Source organism: Eptesicus fuscus, chromosome 12 (genome assembly GCF_027574615.1).
Source record: "Eptesicus fuscus isolate TK198812 chromosome 12, DD_ASM_mEF_20220401, whole genome shotgun sequence".
NCBI classification, from domain to species: domain Eukaryota; kingdom Metazoa; phylum Chordata; class Mammalia; order Chiroptera; family Vespertilionidae; genus Eptesicus; species Eptesicus fuscus.
The window spans coordinates 55,727,842-55,750,469 of NC_072484.1; the positions used below are offsets into that span (position 1 = coordinate 55,727,842).

The 22,628-nt window shown below is 37.2% G+C and overlaps 1 protein-coding gene across 2 annotated transcripts in view; it reads right to left on the minus strand.

Moving 5' to 3' along the window:
• The window catches only part of YES1 (YES proto-oncogene 1, Src family tyrosine kinase), a 48,127-nt gene that overhangs the window by 17,926 nt on the left and 7,573 nt on the right, over nucleotides 1-22,628 (minus strand). The window contains exons 1-3 of one of the 2 annotated variants that reach the window (XM_054724555.1): nucleotides 21,370-21,549; nucleotides 5,501-5,773; nucleotides 1,943-2,042 (exon numbers count right to left, since the gene is read on the minus strand). In XM_054724555.1, coding sequence (XP_054580530.1) covers nucleotides 1,943-2,042; nucleotides 5,501-5,773; nucleotides 21,370-21,448 — 452 coding nt within the window. In that variant the 5' untranslated portion in view covers nucleotides 21,449-21,549. Of the gene's footprint in view, nucleotides 1-1,942; nucleotides 2,043-5,500; nucleotides 5,774-21,369; nucleotides 21,550-22,628 lie in introns of those variants that run through there. The other variant, XM_054724556.1, reaches the window with a different exon arrangement.

Sequence of the window (22,628 nt, forward strand, 5' to 3'; positions counted from 1 at the left end):
TATCAGCAGCTCATTCTTTTTTATTTCTTTTTAACAGTGCATAAAATTATGATCTTCTTTTTTAGTCATTTTGGGGGGGGGGGGGGAATCAGGACACTCTACAACTCCTGTAGCCAAAATCTTGGCAATAACAACAAAAAAATTAATTCTTAGAATATATACAAAAATATTATCCATAAATATGCAAGTAAGACTATAAGCAATTCACAACACAAGAACTATACGTAATTTGGAAAACATAAGCCTTGACTTTTCCAAAATTAATGTGGAAGAAGCAAATATTATCAGTCTCTAGTGAGCAAGATACAAAAATGGGTTCCACTACTAAAAATTAAATGCATGTTTTGCTTTAACGGAGAGAAATACTGAAAGTATTTTATTTAAACTGAAATTTTGTAAATACTTGAGGTACATTTACTTTTTAGAAAACGAAGTGGAAAATCCTTTGGTAATTCAAATACTTATAAATTCATATACTTGGTTTGTAGTTTCCTGCTAACCATTCACTGATTCATTCAAATATTTATTGAATACCTTCTTAAGTGACAGACTTTATGAAAGGGTATGCTGAAAACAGGAGTAAAAAGATAGTCCTTACACTCAAGAAACTCAGTCTAGAGTAGAATTTCTCAACCTCAGCACTACTGACTTTTTAGGCTAGATCACTCTTTGTTGTGGGGGCATGTCCTATGCATTGTAGGATCCTAGGATGCTGAGCAATATCCCTGGACTCTCCTCACTAGATGACAGCAGTAACAAACTGACTGTAACAACCAAAAATGTCTCCAGACATTGCCAAGTGTGCCCTGGATGATTTTGCCACAGGTTGACAACCACTGGCCTAAAAGAATGATAAGCAAGTGATAAGTTATAATTCCAAATTGCAATGGCAGCTATGATTTAGGTTTGCAATAGGATGCTCTGTAAACATTTAAGAAAGACTCTTGATGCAGCAGGAGGTAGGTACTGGGCCAGGCAGGAGAGAAGAATGTCAGGACAGGCTTCCTTGAGAAAGGACATAGGAATAAACATTTTGAAGGATGAGTTGGGTTGGCCAGATAAAGAAGGGGGGCAGGGAATGGAGAAATCACATTCCAGGGGGAAAAATCATATATGTGAAGGCCTGGAGAAGGTGAGAAACCACAGTATATTCAGATAATTGCAAGTAATTCAACATGGCTAGGCAGTGCAGTGAGAAAGGGGAAGAAGCTCAATGAATAATTCCTAATATTATTGTTATTTTTCTTTTATCCTGGTGGCAACTGGTAACTATTAAAATATTTTAAAGCAGAGAGACATGAACATATTTTATGTTCTGGAATAATAACTGGTAGCAAATGAGAATAAGGATGGAAGAAAACATGACTGGAAGCAAAAAGAGCATAAATAAATATTTTAAGAAGTTACAAAGTGGCTGCTATGCTTGCTAATGAAATTATGGAATCTATTTTCCATAACTAGCATTGGATTTTCTATGGTGGGCCACTAAATGACAAAAAGTCTAAGAGTCACGTAAGGAAAAAGCCACTTAATTTGGTCAGTTTGGGATTGCAGGGGTTCCTTACCTGGCCTTTTTCCTTTTTGTAAGGAGAAACAGATAATATATTTAAATCATCTAGTACTTATAGATAAATACTAGTAGGAATATAGAATTCTCTTTATAAAGTTTTTTTAAAGTAATGTACTTATATATATTCCCTCACTCTTCATTCTTAAATCTCTACTGTTTATGGCAGAACCACAGCAGCACAATTTGTAGAAGTAATAACTTCTGGCTACATCAGTAGTATTCTGCCACGTGTCTAAAGAAAACAAATGCATTGTCCAACCGAATGGGCAGAGATCCATACCCCACCACTCCCATCTCGGAATCATTAACTAGCTTAGTGGTTTCAATGTAAAGACTAGGTGACTGTCAGTATTTCTCATTCGTAACACTTACGTATTGTTAATTATTTGAAATCTTTCACCCTTCTTAAATGAAAGGTCTTCTGTAGTTCTAGCTTCATAATCATATAAGGCCACAAATATAGTAACACCACCTATTGGAGGAAAAGAAGACCAAGGTAAATTATATAGATAAGTTAAGAGAAGAGAAATTAAAAATCATTGCCAGCAAAAAGGCTTAAGCATAGTTTTTTTTTCCTGGTCTCCAGAATCTATTTTTTAAAGTTGAAAATTGGGAAGCTGGCATTTTCAAAGTAATAAGATACTCTCTTAAGGCCTTCTATGGAAGTACTATACTCTACAAATTTTAAAATTCAGACCCAGAGACACAAATTTAATTTTGATTCTCTGGCTTGAAAGACAAAGTTCAAATCACTTCTTTGGCAGAAAAAGCATCAAACTACAGGCATTGATTATCTAAATTTCTTATAAACAATGAGTGAACATTTTGATCCTTAAAACTAATCATTAACAGTAATAACTAAAGTTTTAGTAAGATAATTTATTATGTTTAACATTCAAATATAAAAATGACATGTTTTTCTTAGCAATTAAATTGTATGGCTGATATGACTTATAAATTTCAAAAATAACTATGTCTTATATAGCATTGTGTGCAGATGCTTAAGAGATTAGCACACTTCAACAGCCAAACTATTATCTGCAAACAAAACAAAGAATAAACAGTTTATTTAATTTATCTAGCTTCCAATCATATAATACTACCCTTTTTACGTGTCTACCTAATGTCTAACAAGCATTTAAAACTTATTAGTTACAAAAACAAAGGTGTTGATTTTTCTCCTCTAACCTGTTACCTGAGTCTTCCCTACCTAAGCAAATGGCATTACTAACCAACCAGGTACTCAAGACAAGTGGTTCTACCTCTAAAATATCTACTTTCTTTTCCATTTCTACTGCTGCCACCCTAATCCAAGCCCTTGTTCCTTCTCACTGGGACTTCTGGGACTATTGAGAGTACAGCCTCCTAACTCATTGTGTATCAGCTTCCCTACAGCTTCCAGAATGAGTTTCTTTTAAAAGGCAATTCAGTCATCATAATCCTTAACTGAAATGTCTTCAATAGCTTCTTTCTGGCTTTGAATAAAACTCAAACTTCTTACCAGTCTACAAGGTCCTGAGTAATCCTGACGCTTTAATCCCAAATCTTACAATTCCACCCTGTTCATATAGGCCTCCTTACTACTCTTCAAAAACTGCCAAGTCCATGTGTACCTCCTAAACTTTGCAGAAAGCTCTTTTCCCAGTTCTGCATAGGTTTAGATCATTCTCAATAATAAAACCTCAGCTCAAATAATTTCTTCTCAAGATGCCATTCCTTGATCATCTAAAAGGCCTTCACGGATGTTCTGGTTAGTTCTTTCATAGCATTGGAGAACTGTTAATCACACTTAATAGTTGTTTATATAACTACTGTCCAACCCTTTAGGGCAGAAACCTTGTTTCTCTTACAACTCTCTATAACTGGCATACAGACACTCCATATTTATTAATAAGTTAATATCCATGAACAAACTATTTCACATATATAAACTGCTTTAGGTCACTAAATTATGTCTTAAAGTTATCAACATTTACTTTAATCATTTTGGATTACTATCTTTCCCAAACATATAATCTTGAAGATAATTAAAATTTTTGCTGATGACTGATAAATACCATCATGGCCATCTGTTACTGAAGTACTTAGAGTTAGAGGGCTGGAATTAGATTATAATTGACTTTTTGAGGTCCATAACTCCCCACAGGAACAGTCTAATAGAATTAGTGTATGGCATCCCTCTGGTCACTATTATTGGTTCAGAAGCAAGCAGACTGAAGGGACAAATTTATAGTCCATGCCTGTAGAAGAGAGTCCTCTTTTGTCCCCATTGGTTGTTAGTAAGTACACATGTTGCTTGCTCAATTTGATGCTGGCAACTGTTTTGTCATAAGTCTAAAGATAAAGTGGATAATCCAAGGACCGCAGGAGAGAGATCAAAGAAACTTGAGTTGTTGTTGACATGAAGGAATCCTGGAGTTCATCCTACCTTTTAAGCCAGCTATGTTTTGTTACTCAAGGGAAAAGCATCCTAATATGGGATCATAAAATAACTCTCTCTTTTTAAAGTTTCTGACTACTTTTTTTTTAGGGCATTTCTGGCTCCATTAAAGGTTGTCAGCTCTCACTTCTTGCTGTTCTCTGAAAGGATATTATGATATAAATAATAAATGGAGTTCTAGAATAGGACATTAAATCTGGGCTCTCTCTGCTTATTATCTTTGACTCTAAAAAAAATCATTTAAACTCTGAGCCTCAGAATTTTTCTCTTTTAAATCACTAGTACCTAATAGAAAAACTGTATTATCATCACCATTTTGCCATTTAATTGACATTTAAGTACAGTGGAACATTGGTTCTTGAACTAATTTGCATACATGTTCAACAAGTGATTTGTTCGAAGACCAAATCATTTTCTCCCATTAGAAATAATGTAAACTGAATTAATCCGTTCCAGACCCCTAAATGACTCAATTTTATTTAACCTTTCTTATATATAATACAATGTCTAATGTACTGTTTAATCTATAAACACTTCTTAAATTTATTGAACCATCCCTAACTAGCCTTAAATGAATTTTTAATATATCACTGACTCCAAAATGCTACCACTGGCTGTTTTTCGTTTATTCAATCAATCAACAACAGTTTTTCTATCTATTCAATTGCCTGTGACTGTTTTTTGTGAGCACTTTCACAACCTTAGCAACATAAATACTCTTGATGGCCTTTACGTTTTAAAATTGTGTTAATCATTGATTTCTCCAACAACAAAAGCATGCTCTCCTTTGTTGCCTGAGGGACGCTTTTGTCATGCTGAGGTATGAGCATAAAAGGGTTATCAGGTCGAAAACTGAAGTTTTGGTCAACAACTGAGACATTTTTTCTGTGAACAACTTCGTGGAGAATCGCACTGTTCAAGATGGGAGATGTTCTAGAAACGAGGTTTGACCGTAATTATTAATAGAGGACAGCACTTTACAATCCTGAGAAATTGCAACATTCTTGAGGGAGAGGTATGTTTTTAAAATTTATTTTTCAATTACAGTTGACATAGTTTTAGGTGTACAACATAGTGATTAGACATTTATATATCTCATGAAGTGATCACCCCAGTTAAGTTTAGTATGCATCTGACACCATACATAATTATGACTATATTCCCTATGCTATATTTTACATTGTTTTAAATCTTTATATCCTCAGTGCCAGCCACACAGTAGGCATCTAATAACTTGAAAAATGAATTAATGAAATTCTTAATGGTGTAACCTAGTACATAATCACTATCAGTTTATTACCAGATTTCCCATAAAGATATCCATGTATACAATAACACTTTAATTTTTATGTTAAGAGACTTTAATTTTAACAAACTTATTTAAAAAGTCAACCAGTAAATTATTTTTCTTACAGCAGGCAAACCTTATGCACGTATTGCCCAAGGTCATATTCTCAAACTTACAACAGAATTGTCCATTTAAATCTCACCTGTTAAACCAGCAGGATATGAACTTGGCACCACTGAGAATGAGGAAGATGCTCCTCCAAAAGGTGTCACCCCTGAGGATCCTCCAAATGGTGTCATGGAAAGACTGCTAAAATTAACAGATGTTCCCTTTGCTGAAGATGATGGTGTTGCTGGAGTGTGTTCTGTTCCATAATGGCTTACACTTGTACTCACAGGTTCTGGAGTGTTTTCTGTTCTATATTTAATTGCTGGACTTTTATTCTCTTTACTTTTAATGCAGCCCATTATAAAATCTACAAAAGAAATAAGGTAAATACTTTGAGAAGCACTTAACATTAAAAGATATGTCAAAAAGATGCAATTCAAAAGTTAACTTTAAACAGAGCATTTTTCACCTGCAAAAAGTAACATAAAAAAAACAAACAAAAATAAAAACCAGACAGCTAAGGATGATATCTCTTCCCCTCATTATCTGCTAAGGCATTATTCCAATTATGTCATTCTCCAACGCAACCACTTTTAATGGTCCAATGAAAACATGCCTCAATGAACAGGGAAAATCATGGGCTCTCAAGCCAGAGAGACCCAAGTTTGAATCTTGGCCTTCTACTTACTAGTGGAGTCATTTAGATATGTTGCTTAACCTCTCTGGACCTCAGTTACTTGAAAAAGAAGGATAATAATATCACCTACTTCATAAGGTTTTCTGAGGAGTAACTCGTTTATTACGAGTTCTAGATAGCATCTGACACATAGTAGGTACTAGCAAATACTGGTTATACTCCAACCTAAACCAGCAGTATGTAACAGAAATATCATCTGAGTCACAATATAAATTTTCTAGGAGCCACATTAAAAATAATAAAAAGAAACAGGTAAAATTTTAATAAATTTTATTTAACCCAATACATCTAAAATATAATTATTTCAACATAACAATATACAAGTTTTTAATGAGATGTTTCATGTGGGTTTGTGTGCTAAATCTTAGACTCTTGTATGTATTTTAAACTTACAGTACATCTCAATTTGGGCCAGGCACAATAGCTGTATGTAGCTATAGGACAGTGAAGCTCCACATCTTTCACATCTTTCCCCTTCTTTATTGACAGACACTGCCCCAATGCTTACCCAATTTGACCCCAATCTATCCTTCCAACTTCATCTCCTATTTTTTTTTCAAAAATTTATTTTTATTGATTTCAGAGAAGGGAGAAGGAGAAGGAGAGGGAGGGAGGGAGAAACAGCAATTGGTTGCCTCCTGTACTCGCCCAGAAGGGGGATGAACTCGAAACCTGGTATGTGCCGACTGGGAATCAAATCCACCACCCTTGGGTGTACGGTACAATGCTCCAACCAACAGCTACATTGGCCAGGGCTTGAGAAGATTTTTCTATAGAGCCATGTTGGCCAGGGCTTGGGAAGATTTCTATATGAACTCTCGCCTTATTCCTTTTTTGGGGGGTGGGGGAATGGGGGGGGGGGGGCTTACTGGCCTAATTCCCACCCTACCTCCAAATTACTGGCAATACATTTCTTAAAAGCAAGAATTACTCGTTTCTTATACACTATACAGCCTATCAATGTGACATACATATAGTAGGTTTACTAATATAACAAAATCTGCATTATTTTTTTCCACTTCCTGGAAAGGCAATAATGGAGATTTCATTAATTCACTAACATTTTTTAAAATCTTTATTGTTCAGATTATTACAGATGTTCCTCTTTTCTCCCCCCATAGCTCCCCTCCACTGGGTTCCCACCCCACCCCAGGCCCTCGCCCCTCCACTGTCCTCGTCCAATCTCTTCCCCCTGAGAATTGTCAGTATGCTCTCTTTTCATGCCCCTGATTCTATTATATTCACCAGTTTATTCTGTTCATCAGATTTTTTATTCATTTGATTTTTAGATTCACTTGATAGATATGTATTTGTTGTCACTTTGTTGTTCATAATTTTTTATCTTTACCTTTTTCTTCTTCCTCTTCTTAGAGAATACCCTTCTGCATTTCATATAATACTGGTTTGGTGGTGCCGAACTCCTTTAGCTTTTTCTTATCTGTGAAGCTCTTTATCTGCCCTTCAATTCTGAATGTCAGCTTGGCTGGGTAGAGTACTCTTGGTCGTAGGTTCTTGCTATTCATCACTTTGAATATTTCTTGCCACTCCCTTCTGGCCTGCATAGTTTCTGTTGAGAAATCAGCTGACAGTTGTATGGGTGCTCCCTTGTAGGTAACTAACTGTTTTTCTCTTGCTGCTTGTAAGATTCTCTCTTTGTCTTTTGCCCTTGGCATTTTAATTATAATGTGTCATGGTGTGGTCCTCTTTGGATTCCTCTTGTTTGGGGTTCTCTGCACTTCTGGACTTGTAAGTCTATTTCTTTCACCAGGTAGGGGAAGTTTTCTGTCATTATTTCTTCAAATAGGTTTTCAATATCTTGCTCTCTCTCTTCTTCTAGCATCCCCATAATTCAGATGTTGGTACGTTTGAAGTTGTCCCAGAGGCTCCTTACACTATCTTCATATTTTTGGATTCTTTTTTCTTTTTGCTTTTCCGATTGGGTGTTTTTTGCTTCTTTGTATTGCAAATCTTTGACTTGTTTCTTGGGATCCTCTGGTCTACTGTTGAATTTCTGTATATTATTCTTTCTTTCAGACAGTGTATGCTTAATTTCTGACTGGTCCTTTTCTATGTTTTTGGCATTCTCATTAAGATCCTTGAAGGTCTCATTAAGTTCCTCGGAGGTTTCTAGAAGATTCTTGAGTAACCTTATAACTGTGGTTTTGAACTCTATATCCAGTAGTTTGCTTTCCTCCATTTCTTTCATTTGTGACATGTTTCTTTGTCTCCGCATTTTGGCTGCTTCCCTGTGTTGATAGAGTGGCCTTGTGTGGTAGGTGTCCTATAGGGCCCAGTGGCTCAGCCTCCCCAATCACCTGAGGTGGACACTCTTGGTGCACCCCTTTGTGGGCTGGGTGCACAGTCTTGTTGTAGTTAAGCCTTGATTGCTGTTGGTATCACTGAGAGGAATTGACCTCCAGGCCAATTGGCTGTGAGTAGCCACTTTGTCTAAAATGGAAGAACTGCTGTGCTGGAGACACCCTTATGGGGCAGGACTTGCTTCAGTGGGGCTTTGGTGCTCACTGAGTCTGACTCTTGAGTGTGTCACTTATGGATGTGAGGAGTTGCAATCTGGTATCGTCTCACACTGACCACTAGGTACACTAGCTCGTGGATCTCCAAGGAGGTGCAAAGTCAACCACTGCCTGAGGCCATCCAGCAGGAGCTACAGCGAGATCTGCAGATTTCTCCTCTTTGTTTGGGGCTTGGAAGTTTTGGAGCTCTCTGACCCAGCTGCAGTTTGTTAGGTTAGGCTGCGAAAGGACACGCCATTCAAATACAAAAGCTGCTGCGCACAGCTTGGGTGGGGTTATAAATGGGGTGGGGTGGGGTCTCAGGGAGTCACCAGGGCAGAGCAAACAGCGATGGCTGCCAGTCAGCTGTCTCCGTATCTCAGCGTCTCCGCGCCCCACACCCCCACGCAGTAACAATGATCCCTGCAAGCACCTCTGCGAGAAAGCCACCCTTACTTTATGACCCGATGCCAGACAGTCCAGTTTCTCCCCATAGGAGTCTGGCTCCCCAGAGTCTCGCCGGAAACTGGAGTTCAGAGCACTCGGGAGCTTAAAAACAGCGCACCCAGTTGCCAGCCCGGTTTGTGCACCTCCGTACTTCTGCTTTTCCGTGCCTCTGCACCTCCTACCCAGTCTCAATGCACTTTTTCTTTCCTTCTAGTTGTAGAACTTCTACTCAGCCAGCTTTCCTGTGGTTCTGGATGATAGCCGTTTTGTCTTTTGGTTGTAGTTTTGGTGTGATTGTGAGAGGCAGCACGTACAGGGGTATATCTTATGCTGCCATCTTGGTTTCTCCCCTCCTACAAGTCTCAAAGCGCTTTTTTCACCTCTCTGGTTATAGTACTTCCACTCAGCCAGCTTTTCCGTGGTTCTTGATGAGAGTTGTTCTGTCTTTTAGTTGTAATTCTGATATGGTTGTGAGAGGCAGCAAGTACAGGTGTTTACCTATGCCGCCTTCTTGGTTCTCTCTACTTCACTTACTTTTAAAAGTTATTCTTATTTTACAAATTTTCCCTTCTTATATGGCATTCAAAGGGAAGTGAGAAAGGGATAAGATGTGTGCCTCCTAAATTCTGAAAAACAACCTAGGCTATATAACATTAATAAAAAATCTATAATAATAAAAGCATAATATGCTAATTAGACCAGACAATCTTCCAGACGTCCTTCTGGGGCTGCCGCTGCGAGGGCCAGGGCAGCGGCCAAGGCTGCTGCCTTGGCCCTAAGAGCCCCTTGCACAAATTTCATGCATCGGGCCTTTCGTATAGCTATAAATGTTAAAATAGAATCTCAGAGTTAGGTTTTTTCAACTCATTATCTTAATGGGTATATTCTGAGGATGTGACAGCACTGAAACATGATTAGGGTGGAAATCTAAGTATCTACTGAAAACACCATGAGAGAATTATAGCTAAACATATGAAAGGGAACTGCTTCTGGAAGTGTTACTAGAAATTAAAGGTAAGTCATTTAATAATCTAGTGTTGGAAAACTCTATTAAAGCATAATGTAAAAGCAGAAACTTTAAAAAAAAAGATGAATACACATATGATTATTTAACTTTCATGTGGGAAGCAGAGGTGGGGACATACACTCTTAAGTGAAGCTAAAGATATGAGAAATAATTATCTGTACTTTCTAATGCTCTTACTTGCTCTCTCAACACACACATGAATGTGTATATATGAAAACTGGTTGACCTTCTTAACATAGACAACTCTTACACATGAAAAAAAAAAACAACCCTCAGAAAAATAGGAAAGCTTATCAAAAGGCAATTCACAAATTAAATACAAAAGGCCAATTAGCATCTCAAGATATGTCCAACCTTCCAAGTCTTCTAATAAATGCAAACTTTTAAAGGTACCAGATTGACAACTTCTGACTCAATACTCAAAGTTGAAGGATAAATTTTAACCAACCATCATTATATATCTACAAAATATGTTAAATGCAAAAATATTTAAAAATCCATACAAAGTACTTTCAAGATTACCTATATCCAAAGTCTAAATATTAATTGAACATTGTTAACAATTACATAAAATTAGCCTTTGAAAGAATAGCAGCTGTATGGAGGAAAAAATATGAAAACCAGTATTTTTAATTTGATAACAGGCCAACTGAAATACATCAATTCATAACACAGGGTACTATAATTATTCACTCAACCCACATTTCTATTCCTAGCTTCCATAATCTCTCCTTTTCACTTTTTTGTCCATTCAAGACCCTTGTTTAGGCCTTTCTCTCTGCAAGACATTCCTCCTAACTTCTTTTCCTTTAAAAGTCACAGTTTTTTTTTCCTCACCCTGCTAGTTTTTCATTATTCCTCTTAATCTGTCCTCCAGCTTCTTTTTCTTTCTTTTTTTTTTTCTTAATCTATTTTATTGACTTTTTTTTTTTTTTTACAGAGAGGAAGGAAGAGGGATAGCTAGAAACATCAATGAGAAACATCAGCTGCCTCCTGCACGCCCCCTACTGGGGATGTGCCCGCAACCAAGGTACATGTCCTTGACCAGAATCGAACCTGGAACCCTTGAGTCCGTAGGCCGATGCTCTATCCACTGAGCCAAACCGGGAAGGGCTTTTTTTTTTTTTTTAAATTGATTTCAGAGAGGGAGAGGAATAGAGAGAGATAGAAACATCAATGATGAGAGAGAATCATTGATTGGCTGCCTCCTACACGCCCCAACTGGGGATCGAGCCGGGAACCGAGACCTATGCCCTGATCGGAAATCGAACCATGACTTTTTGGATCATAGGTCGACACTCAACTACTGAGCCACACCAGCCGGGCTATTTAATTTTTGCTGAAAGACAATGGATTGTAACTTGATTCTAATTCTTTCCAATAACCTGCCTAATATTTATTTCTTCCCAAAGAGCCAAGTATATAGCAAGAGTTCTAGAAATACTTGCAGATTTTCTATTTCCTAAGTTATCAATTCTGTAAGTCAAATAAGTTTTTCAACTTTCTATCAAGTGACATTAGAATTTCCTATATTGTTATCAGTATAGGATACTTTGTAACAGTATATTTGGTAGTGCTGAGACAAATTTGAAATAATTTTTTAAATGCATCTGCCTCAATCATTAGCTGCTAACATTTTACACTGTACTGGGTGTTAAAGGTATTTTGCTTTTAAAATATTTTACACTTTGACAGTGCTTTGTTTCCAAAGTACTTTAATATTTGACCCCATAATAATCTTAATTTGTCAGAAGGAAAATTCCCTGCATATTATATATAATAAAGAACCTAAAGCCTGGGGAGGGTTCAGTCACTTGCTCAAGGAGATGAGGCTAAAAAGTAAGCACAACTAGGGAGCTGGGTTTTCTGAGTTCTATGCTGCATTATTCCCAGAAAGCCTTTAGGGAAGCCTTGCATATAACATTGTCTGTTCTTTAATAAGTTATGAAATATTAGCTCTTCAGAAAATGTTACAACATGATAACATTATTGGCAGTGGACTTCACTGCTCCACCTACAACACAAATCTAACTGAAAGCATCATCCTGTTCTTCTCCACCCTGACGATTTTGCCTTATCAGTAGTAACAGTGATTAAAAATTCTCAGATGATTTAATATACTTCTGAACTCTTAAAAAACCTTTAAATGTACTTTATTTCTATAAACTAACTCTAGCAAGCTAAATAATTGTGACTTTATATGCTGTATCCAGCAGGGAAGAAAAGGCTAGTTTGGCATTTTGCCCAGATGGCTCCCATCTAAATCTGTAAGAAATTCTAGAGAAATAAATTTATAGACTTAATTTCATAAGATACAAAATGATCACTCTCCATAGGTCACGGTACTCTATAGGCCATAAACACAGCCAATGATTTTTCTCTTTCATTTTTAAATCCCCTCCTTTTAGCATATAGCACAAAGGACAGGCAGAACTATGAAATAGAAAACAGAGCAGAGAGGAGGAAACAGCAGACTACTAAAGGGCATGCACTTTGTCTTGTAAAAGCAAACAAAGAACTTAATTTTCCAAGGATAGAAAGAACAGAAAATGTGAGCAATGGAAAACTGAGTTGCAGGACTCACTGATAGTAATTTAGTAATTTTCTATCATCTTTTCCTTCTTTTTTTTTTTTCATTTTTAGATATACAAACAATTGACCCCAAAGAAAAAGTAAACCAACTCATTCTAAATTCCTGGTGGTTCCTCATAGTTTTTTCAATGAAATCTGGTATAGGATCAGGCATATGAAGGACCTAATATAAATATGTGAAAAATTCTACGGAAAGCTTAAAAATTTATAGTTAAAAAAAAATCACTTACAAATTAAAGCCCAAGATTTTAAAAAAAATTATGAAATTCAACATAGAACAGATCAATTATGAAGATCCCAGGTAAAAGTTGATTACCTTTAGCCATTATAGACAATTATTAAAACCAGTTTGTTTATAGACAGGCACTTATAAAATATTTATTAAGCATAATTTCCTGTACAGTCAACTCTTGACAAAATTAATTGATTTTATACCTATCTTAAATTTTTTATCCTCTCAGATTTTCATACTCTGCCTACTTTCCTTTATCAAGACTTGACCTGCAAATTACAGTAAACAATTTACTGTATTACTTTCAAGTCCTTATGTCAATTGCATGCTCCTCTGACATTGTATGGGTCTTCTTTAGGTAGAGTTTTAAACCTTAAAAGCATACCATGCAACTGTTTCTATAATAATGAATATATCCCTTCTGTTTTTATAAAATTTCTTTAAGACTAAAAAGCAGAAGAAATTAGACACATTTTTAAAAATATCAATTTATAAAATTGACCCAACACTCTTTGATTTTTCCCAAATTCCTGTGGTGTTTACTTTATTTCCATCATACTTTTACTCATTATCTTGAGTTTCAATGTATGTTTTAGTCAATAGATATAAACTTAATTTAACAGTTTAATTGTTATATAAATCAAATGTACAACTCTAAACATGAAATTAAATGCAGAATATCTGTGGAGAAGGAGCTTTTGGCAATAGCAACAAGCAAGGAACAACCAGGTGTGTTTCAAAAACCAAAATAAGTCACATGATGGGGAGCATGGCTGGAGATGAGTTTAGGGAAGCAAGGCAAGAAGTAAATCAGTTTAATCTATTACAGCTTTCAGAGACTAGGAACCTTTCTGATTTTTTATACCTTTTGGTACAGGTACAACCACTAGCCTTTTCTCAGGAAATTAGCAGAACCTGTATCCTCATCTCTCATACTTAAGCTAATATTTCTAGTAATAGTAATAAGAAAAAAAATTTTTAAATAAGTTTTGATTGGTATCCAATAACTTAATTGTAACTTATATATATTATGTATGTTTAAAACCACTATCTTTATTCCAGTTACAAAAAAATTTAATTTTGAAAAATTTTAGATGTACAAAAGTTATAAACATTTTCTTTTAAAACACTGTCCTTTTAAGTTTATTTTGCTATCTAATATCCTTTCTCAAGTAAGAAGTTATATTACTACATGAAGTAAATAGATTATTGTGGTTTTGTTAGAGTTTAATACAAAGTCTTAAAATGTTTGTTTCAAAAATGTAATTGCCAAATATGTTAAAAGATACCTTTATTTTAATTTTTAACTTCAATTAAGAAAATTCTGTCCTGTCATTAATAATTTTAAAAGGCTTTGTTTTTGGTATACAGTAGGTACTTAGATGTTTATTATTTAACTAGAGGCCTGGTGCATGAAATTCGTGCAGCGGGGGGGGGGGGGGGGTGTCCCCTCAGCCCAGCCTGCACACTCTCCAATCTGGGACCCCTTGGGGGATGCCTGACTGCCGGTTTAGGCCCGATCCCGGCAGACATCCCTCTCACAATCCGGGACCACTGGCTCCTAACTGCTCACCTGCCTGCCCGCCTGGTCGCTCCTAACTGCCCCCCCTTGCTGGCCTAGTCACCCCTCACTGCCCCCCCCCCCCGTGCCAGCCTGGTCACCCCCAACTGCCCCCCTGCTGGCCTAGTTGCCCCCAACTGCCCTCCTGTCGGCTTGGTCGCCCTGAACTGCGTACCCCGCCAGCCTGGTAGCCCCCAACTGCCCTCCCCACCAGCTTGGTTGCCCCCAACTGCCCCCCCTACCAGCCTGGTTGCCCCACACAGCCTATTGTTCAGTTGTTTGGTTGTCCCTCACTAACCCCCCTTGCCGGCCTAGTCACCCCTCACTGCCCCCCCTGCTAGCCTAGTCGCTCCCAACTGCTCACCCTGCCAGCCTGGTTGCCCCACACAGCCTGCTATTCAGTTGTCTGGTCATCCCTCACTAACCTCCCTGCCGGCCTGGTCGCCGCATGCAGCCTGCTGTTCGGTCGTCCGTCTGGTTGTTTCGGTTGTGACGGCCCTGGTTTTTTATACAGTAGGATTTTCTTAGTTTTTGTTTCATTTAAAATTAATGCTAATATAACTCCCTGGATATCTATTATGTAAAAAGATATATGAAATATCAACTTTGCCTTTAAATAAGCCTGTTTTTCTTCTAAAAATAAAAGGCTACAGAATAATGGTAATTACACAATAGAATGGCAAAGACAAGCAATACTTTCTAGCAATTTGACGGAAGAGAGAATGATTTTACTTTTCAATTTGATGAGAAGTCTCTCAGACCTTTTAAAACATCTTATTACATATCTACAGATATTCTTTCCTAGAAACATAAAGGCTGAAGATGAACCTTGTTTTTCAAAATATCCACTCTCTAGAAGAGGCTCTTTTAGCTGGTACAGCTATTTATTGGTAATCCACTGGAACATCTTCTAGGAACCTCAAATTTACCAAGTCCAAAAGGGGTCATGTCATCTTTCCCATCAAAATCCACTCTTCCTTCTGCCACCCATGTCTCAATGAATGGTAAGTACAGTGTTCCCATCCACCTTGCTGCCTTAGTCTGAAACCTAAGAGTCATTCTGAACTCATACCCTCTCCCATGTCCCATATATCTAGTCAGTCACCAAGACCTAATTATATTATCCTGTAATTCCAAAATTCTTCTACTTCTCTCAACTAACTACTACTTCCTGTGACTACTAACCATTTTTGTATGGATTACTGAAAGGCTTTTTTAACTAAGCTCTATGACTCTAGTGTTATAGTTTCTCCAGTCTTTTCTAAAGGCTGTGGTGTGAAGAGTGTGTTTTTTTAAAAAAAATCTGATTAGGAGCCTTCAATGTCCCAGTCCCCGCTAGCTTCCAATATGAAGTCTAAACTCTTTAATGTGAAACAGAAGGCCCTGCATGATTTACTTTATTTTCCTCTCTTGGCTCCTCTCTTTCCATTCATCTTCTTGTATACTATGCTCCTTGCATACTGAATTTGAGATCTTCATATGTACAACTAGTGGCCCAGTGCACGGATTCGTGCACATTGAAAGGAATCAGGCTCCCTCCTCTCTGGTTCCAGGGTGCATCATCCGAGAACCGCTGCTGCCAAGTCACCGCAGCTTGGCAGCTCCTACGTTGAGCGTCTGCCCCCTGGTAGTCAGTGCACATCCTATGTATGGGCCAGTTGGCCGGTCACTTAGCCTTTTATATATATAGACTAGAGGCCCAGTGCACAAAATTCCTACACTCAGGGGTGGGGGGAGGGAATCCCTCAGCCCAGCCTGCATCCTCTCACAGTCCGGGAGTCCTTGGGGGATGTCTGACTTGACGGCTAGGGCCTGTTCCCCATAGGGAGCAGACCTAAGCCATCAGTCGAACATACTTAGCGCTGCCACAGAGGCAGGAGAGGCTCCTGCCACCACCACTGCGCTCACCAGCCATAAGCCCAGCTCAGGGCTTCTGGCTGAGCGGCGCTCCCCCTGTGAGAGTGCACTGACCACCAGGGTTCAGCTCCTGTGTTGAGCATCTGCCCCCTGATTGTCAGTGCACATCATAGTGACCAGTCGTTCCGCCATTCGGTCCATTTGCATATAGGCCTTTTATTATATAGGATGTTTTCAAGTTAGCCCAGAAGACATTCTGCATCATTCATTACATAAGAATATCATTAATAAATCTTCATTATCATGATTTCATATTTGCAAATTAGCCTGCTTACTAAGATTTATTTTTAACACAGCAACCCACACCACCCACAAATCAATGCTCATGGCACTTTTATGGTCATTTGCACAAAGCTATGAAAAATTTGAGTTGCTAGATCCACACATCCCCAGCTCAGGTCAAACAAGGCTCTTATACTCTAAACAAGTGTCCTTCCCACAATCTATCTAGTACCACTTTTTTTTCTTTTGCATTTTTATGCTTTTTGTTGGTGATGTCACGATTTAAAATGGTCCCCAAGTGTTAGTGCTGAAATGCTGTCTTTAGTGTTCCTAAATCAAGAACGCTGTGGTATGCCTTACAGAGAATATATGTTACACTAGAGGCCCAATGCATGAAAATTCATGCAAGAGTAGCCCTTCCTTTCCCCGGCTGCCGGTACTGGCTTCCCTCCGGTCCCTGGGCCCAGGGCTTCCCTCCTCCGGCCGCCAGCAGGCACCCGAGACCCGGGCTGCTTCCTTCCTCCAGCCAATGGAAGGCACCCGGGACTGGGGCTGGCTTCCCTCCAGCCCTGGCTTTACCTGGAAGGACGTCCAGTCTAATTAGCATATTACCCTTTTATTATTATAGATAAGCTTCATTCAGACATGAGTTATAGTGCCCTTGTGAGTTCACTGTTAATGAATCGACAATATGTATTAAATAAGATGTCTTTAAACAGAAGCACAAATAAAACAAGATTATGTATTGTTCAACTGATGAAAATGTAATAAACAGAGGCTTGCAGGAACCTGACCTTGTATTTTCTCTAGGAATAATGGTTCAGTATTCACTAATTCAGTATTCAGTGATTTGCTAACATAACTATGGCAAACAATGAGAATTGACTATATATGAATATTTTGATATAAAAGATTCCTATAAGTGAAGTCAAAGTTTACTTTTTGAAAATTGTGATTTTCACTGTCAAATTTCACTCTAATAATAAATTTTTAAAGAAAAGTCTAAAATGTACTTTTTAAATGTTTTCAAAAGTATAGCATTTTGTTCTATTTTAAAATTATACCTTTAATAAATTAATAAAACCCCTGATAATTTCTATACCATTTTTGCATTTTTAAGTGAATTAAAATTAATTCAAATGAATTATTATATATTGTTTTGTCCCAAATAGAAAACTATGAATTTGCTACTCATATATTTAGTTATCAATTACTAAAACAAAAATCAATGTGAGCAATTAGAGGACAAGTAGTTATGAACTTCATGTTTCATATACCTAATATTATGTACATTCACTACATTTCAAAATTTTTGATGAATAAATAATCTGAATAAGCATGTAGGGTAAAATAACTAACTGAATTATAATCTAGTAAAAATACATTTCTTTTAATTAGATGACAATAACTACAAAAATAGCTAACACTGAACAGTTAAATGGGACAGCCACTGTGTTTAGAACATAAAATGGGTAATTTCGCCCTGGCCAGTTTGGCTTCGTGGATAGAGCATCGGCCTGCGGACTGAAGGGTCCCAGGTTCGATTCTGGTTAAGGGCACATGCCCGGGTTGTAGGCTGGATCCCCAGTGTGGGGTGTGCAAGAGGCAGCCGATCAATGATTCTCTCTCATTGATGTTTCTATCTCTCTCTCCCTCTCCCTTCCTCTCTGAAATCCATAAAAATATTTTTTAAATGAATAATTTCATTAAATTCTCAAAATACTCTGAAAAGCAATTACTTTTTCCTCATCTACAGAAGCAAGAACTGATACACAGAGGGTTAACTTGTCCAAGGTGAGGCAGTTAAGACTTCAGAGCTCCAGTGGTTTACCACTGTGTCAAACTGAACACGTTTAAACCTTCAAGTTATAGAAATATGTCTCTACAATAGCCTGAGATATTTATTAAAAATGAAATACCTGGCTTTCAGTCCAAGACAAACTGAATTAGAATTTCTGGAGGTAGAACTTAAGAGGGTATATTTTAACAGACATCCCAGGTGATGAGCAGCCACAGTGAAGTTTGAGAGTCACCACTTTTAAGTATATATGACTGACCCCTTATTCCTATGCTCAATGCACACCTATTAACTACACCAGAAAACATCTTGCCTTCTCTATCTTTTCTTTCTCTTAATTCACATTATCAGCTACTCTGGAATGCCCATTTTATTTATTCTTCAAACCCTACTCAAATCCCACCTCCACCAAGCTTTTCCCGAATGTGCATTTCTCTCTTCTCTTGGTCTGCCACTGAACTTTAAACCTCCAATACAGTATTTCTTCAGGTTCTCTAAGGAAGCAACTTAATTGATAAGCAGGATAGGACAGAGTTTCCTTTTTATCTTCTAAAAAGCTTAATTAACATGGTGCCTTGACTTGAGTAGATACAATTTTTTAAAGGTTGAATTCAAGAATTGAATTATGAATCCTTTTATCCACCAATGTTTAGGATTTGACCCAAAAGATAAATATTAGTCAACAAATTAACATATGAATCTGGCTTCTTTAATACAATATACAGATGATGTGTTGCAGAATTGTACCCTTGAAAACTATATACTTTTATTAACCAGTATCACCCCAATAAATTCAGTAGAGAAAAACACACACACACACACACACACACACACACACACACACACCATGTTATAACCCCTCCAACCATCTGGAAGGAAGGTTGACGTCTCAATACTTGGAAGGAAAAAAAGGGTAAAGATCAGAAAAAATACAATGACTAATTTATACACGTTAATACTGACAATGGTTATCAGAATTGATGGTATTGTGGGTGATTTTATTTTCTTCTACAATACTTTCCTATGTATTCCAAGTTTCCTAAAATGAATATGTAGTTCTTCCAAAATCAGGAAAATAATCTCAATAAATATCTTCATTTAAAAAAAGACTAAGTAGACCTGGCTGGTATGGCTCAGTTGGTTGGAGTAGTCCTGTACACTAGAAGGTGGGGGGTTCAATTCCCGTTCAGGGCACATACCCAGGTTATGGGTCAATCCTGGTCGGGGCACATGTGGGAGGCAACCAATTGATGCTTGTTTCTCACATCAATGTTTCTCTCTCCCTCCCTTCCTCTCTCTAAAATCAATTTTAAAAAATTTTAAAAAGACTAGGTAGAATAAATTTTATCCATAGTAAATTAACATCAGATTAATTTCCTAGTTATCTACAACTTCTTAAGCTGTAAATACTTGATAATGCTTGATTTCAACATCTGCTCTAGCCTCAAAATGTCCATATAAGGTGAGTAACAAGAAAACAACAGCTATATAATAAAGGCAAAATGCATGTTAACCATTTCTGACATCATCTTATCAATTCTGAAATCATTTTATCAATTTAGAGTGGCAACAATTGATGCTATTAGTTTTATGCATTATTTATTACTTATTAACTGCTATATTTCCATTTAGAAATAGGTGGGAACCTTATAGACCAGGGATAGAGGAACCTTTTATCTGCCAAGGATCATATGAATATTTATAACATCATTCTCAGGTCATACAAAATTATCAACTTAAAAATTAGCCTGCTGCCCTAGTTTGACTCAGTGGATAGAGCATCGGCCCATGGACTGAAGGGTTCTGGGTTTGATTCCGGTCAAGGGCACATAGTTTGGTTTGCAGGCTCAATCCCGGCCCTGTTCGGGTACGTGGGAGGCAACCAATCAATGTGTCTCTCTCATATCAATGTGTCTCTCTCTCTCTCTCTGTCTCTCCCCCTCCCTTACACTCTCTAAAAACCAATGGAAAAATATCCTTGGGTGAAGATTAACAATAAATAAAAATGAAAATAATAGCCTGCTATAGTTGATCAAACATTTAATTAACTCACCCCTAATGCCTTGTGGCAGGGCCAAACCAAATGATTTCACGGACCTTATACAACCAGAGGGTCAGACGTTCCCCACCCATCATAGAGACTCAAATAAATAAAAATCTATGAAAAAATAGATTTTGGTACATACCAAATTTTAGTAGAGTTGTGTTCCTAGGACTATATATCATAAAATCAAGTATGTTCTACATGATCTATGTTCTGAAGGATTTCATTCCATTTATAATGTGAATCCCCCAAAAATATGAATTTGCCTGTTTTGGTTATTTTGGAATAAAAAATTAAAGTGCCAATAGTGTGAATTTTTAGTGAATTCCTTTCTTTCATGCCCATGGTAGGCAAACACTGCCAACAGACTGTTGCACCATCCTATATTATAAAATATTTAAAAAGTGCCTATTATGTGTTACTCTAGATACTTGGAATAACTTTCATAACCAAAACAAAGAGCCCTGCCTTCAAGGAACTTACATTCAAGCAGCAGATGTGGTCCCATCATTTAGACTTGGCACCACAGCTTTAAAGGTATTTGCCAACTCTTTTGTAGACTCAATAAACACAGTCAATGGCAGAACTGTTAAGAGTGATGTGTGCAGGAGTTGTACTGTAGATATCCTATGTGGGATAATAATGCTACAAAATCAAGCTAGTATGCCTACTAGAAAACAATGCTCCAGCTTATTAGAGAGGACAAAGGGTACATTCTTAGATACAACTAAAAAAAAAAAAAATCAAAGGAAGCCAAGAAGAAAAGCTTCTAAGGTGGTGAAGGAAATCACTGTCAATGGAATGTGACACAGTGACAATAGTAGCAAACAAAATTTTCATTTGGAGCTTTAGATGAGGCTCTTCATCCAGAGAGTACGATTTTCATGTAACAATAAGATTTATAGGAACACACCATTATGGAAGAATCCTACTGTTTCCTCCAGAAGGAAGTGAAGGCTGGTGAGTCTGTACCAAGGTGTAGGAAATTCCATCCTACTGACAGGGCAAATTAGCAAGGGTGCTCTCTTCTTGCAGCATGGGTCGAAATATGATGGAGGACCATTAGCCAATGCAGACCTTCCATTTATTTTTACTAACTCATCTAGGAATAAATGATGTCATTAGTAGAAATGAAAACAATATTGTACAGAAGTTTGAGCCAGTCTTTGAGCCAGAAAACTCACATTTGAGCATGGGGGTTGGGGAGCTGACTATATACAAACAGACTGTATAGACATCTTACAAACCCAAACTTACAAAAGGACAGCATTTGCTACAGTTTAGTGTAATAATCCATCTTTTGCATGCTCCTTTGTTTGTTTGTTTTTAATTAAATGTAGACAAAAAAAACAACAATGGGTAAAACACCTGAACACTGTCAATCTAGAATTAACATCTTATTTTATAAAAAGATAAATAATGCTTTGGAATTAGTATATCAATTTTCCATTATAGACCCAAACCTACAAAAGAAAAGCATTTGCTAGAGTTTAGGTAGTATAATAATCCATCCTTTTCAGTTCATATAATACCTGACTTTGACACCTATTAAGAAATATGCACCAGAAAGCTACTTCCATTAAAAGAAAAGTATAAGTGGTTGAAAATCCTCAGCTCCAATACAAATGTACAGTTTAAGGGAGAAGGAAAAAGAAATGCCCCTTTCTAGCATTGCTCCTTATTCCTAAGGAAGTTGTCTATAGGGAACAGGCTTATTGTCAATTAGCCTTAGATTCAAATTCAGTTCTACCCAATCATTTAGTCATATGACACTGGCAAATTACATATACTTTCTGATTCTGTCTCCTCATGTATAATTAAATACCTACCTCATCCACAATTTTTCTGTGTATTTTGGAAAGGCATTTCAAAGATTTAAGTTAACTTGATAATGCACATGAATGCGTACCATAACACCTGTCACAGAACAGGCTTTTTTCAAACTTAACCAATGCCTAAGAGAAGGAGTGACTTGGGTGAAAAATAGAAAGGACACAAAAGGGAAAATTATAAACTCCACATAGAGTCCTTCCCTCTTTTCCCCAAACCCTTCTCTACTTTCCTCATTTTTGTTTCTCATTCCTAATCTTTTGAAGCTTTCCCATTCTTTACAGAGTCCTATAGGGTTAGAGTAGGAAGCAGGTAGGATAAACTAGGGAAGCTCTGTACTTT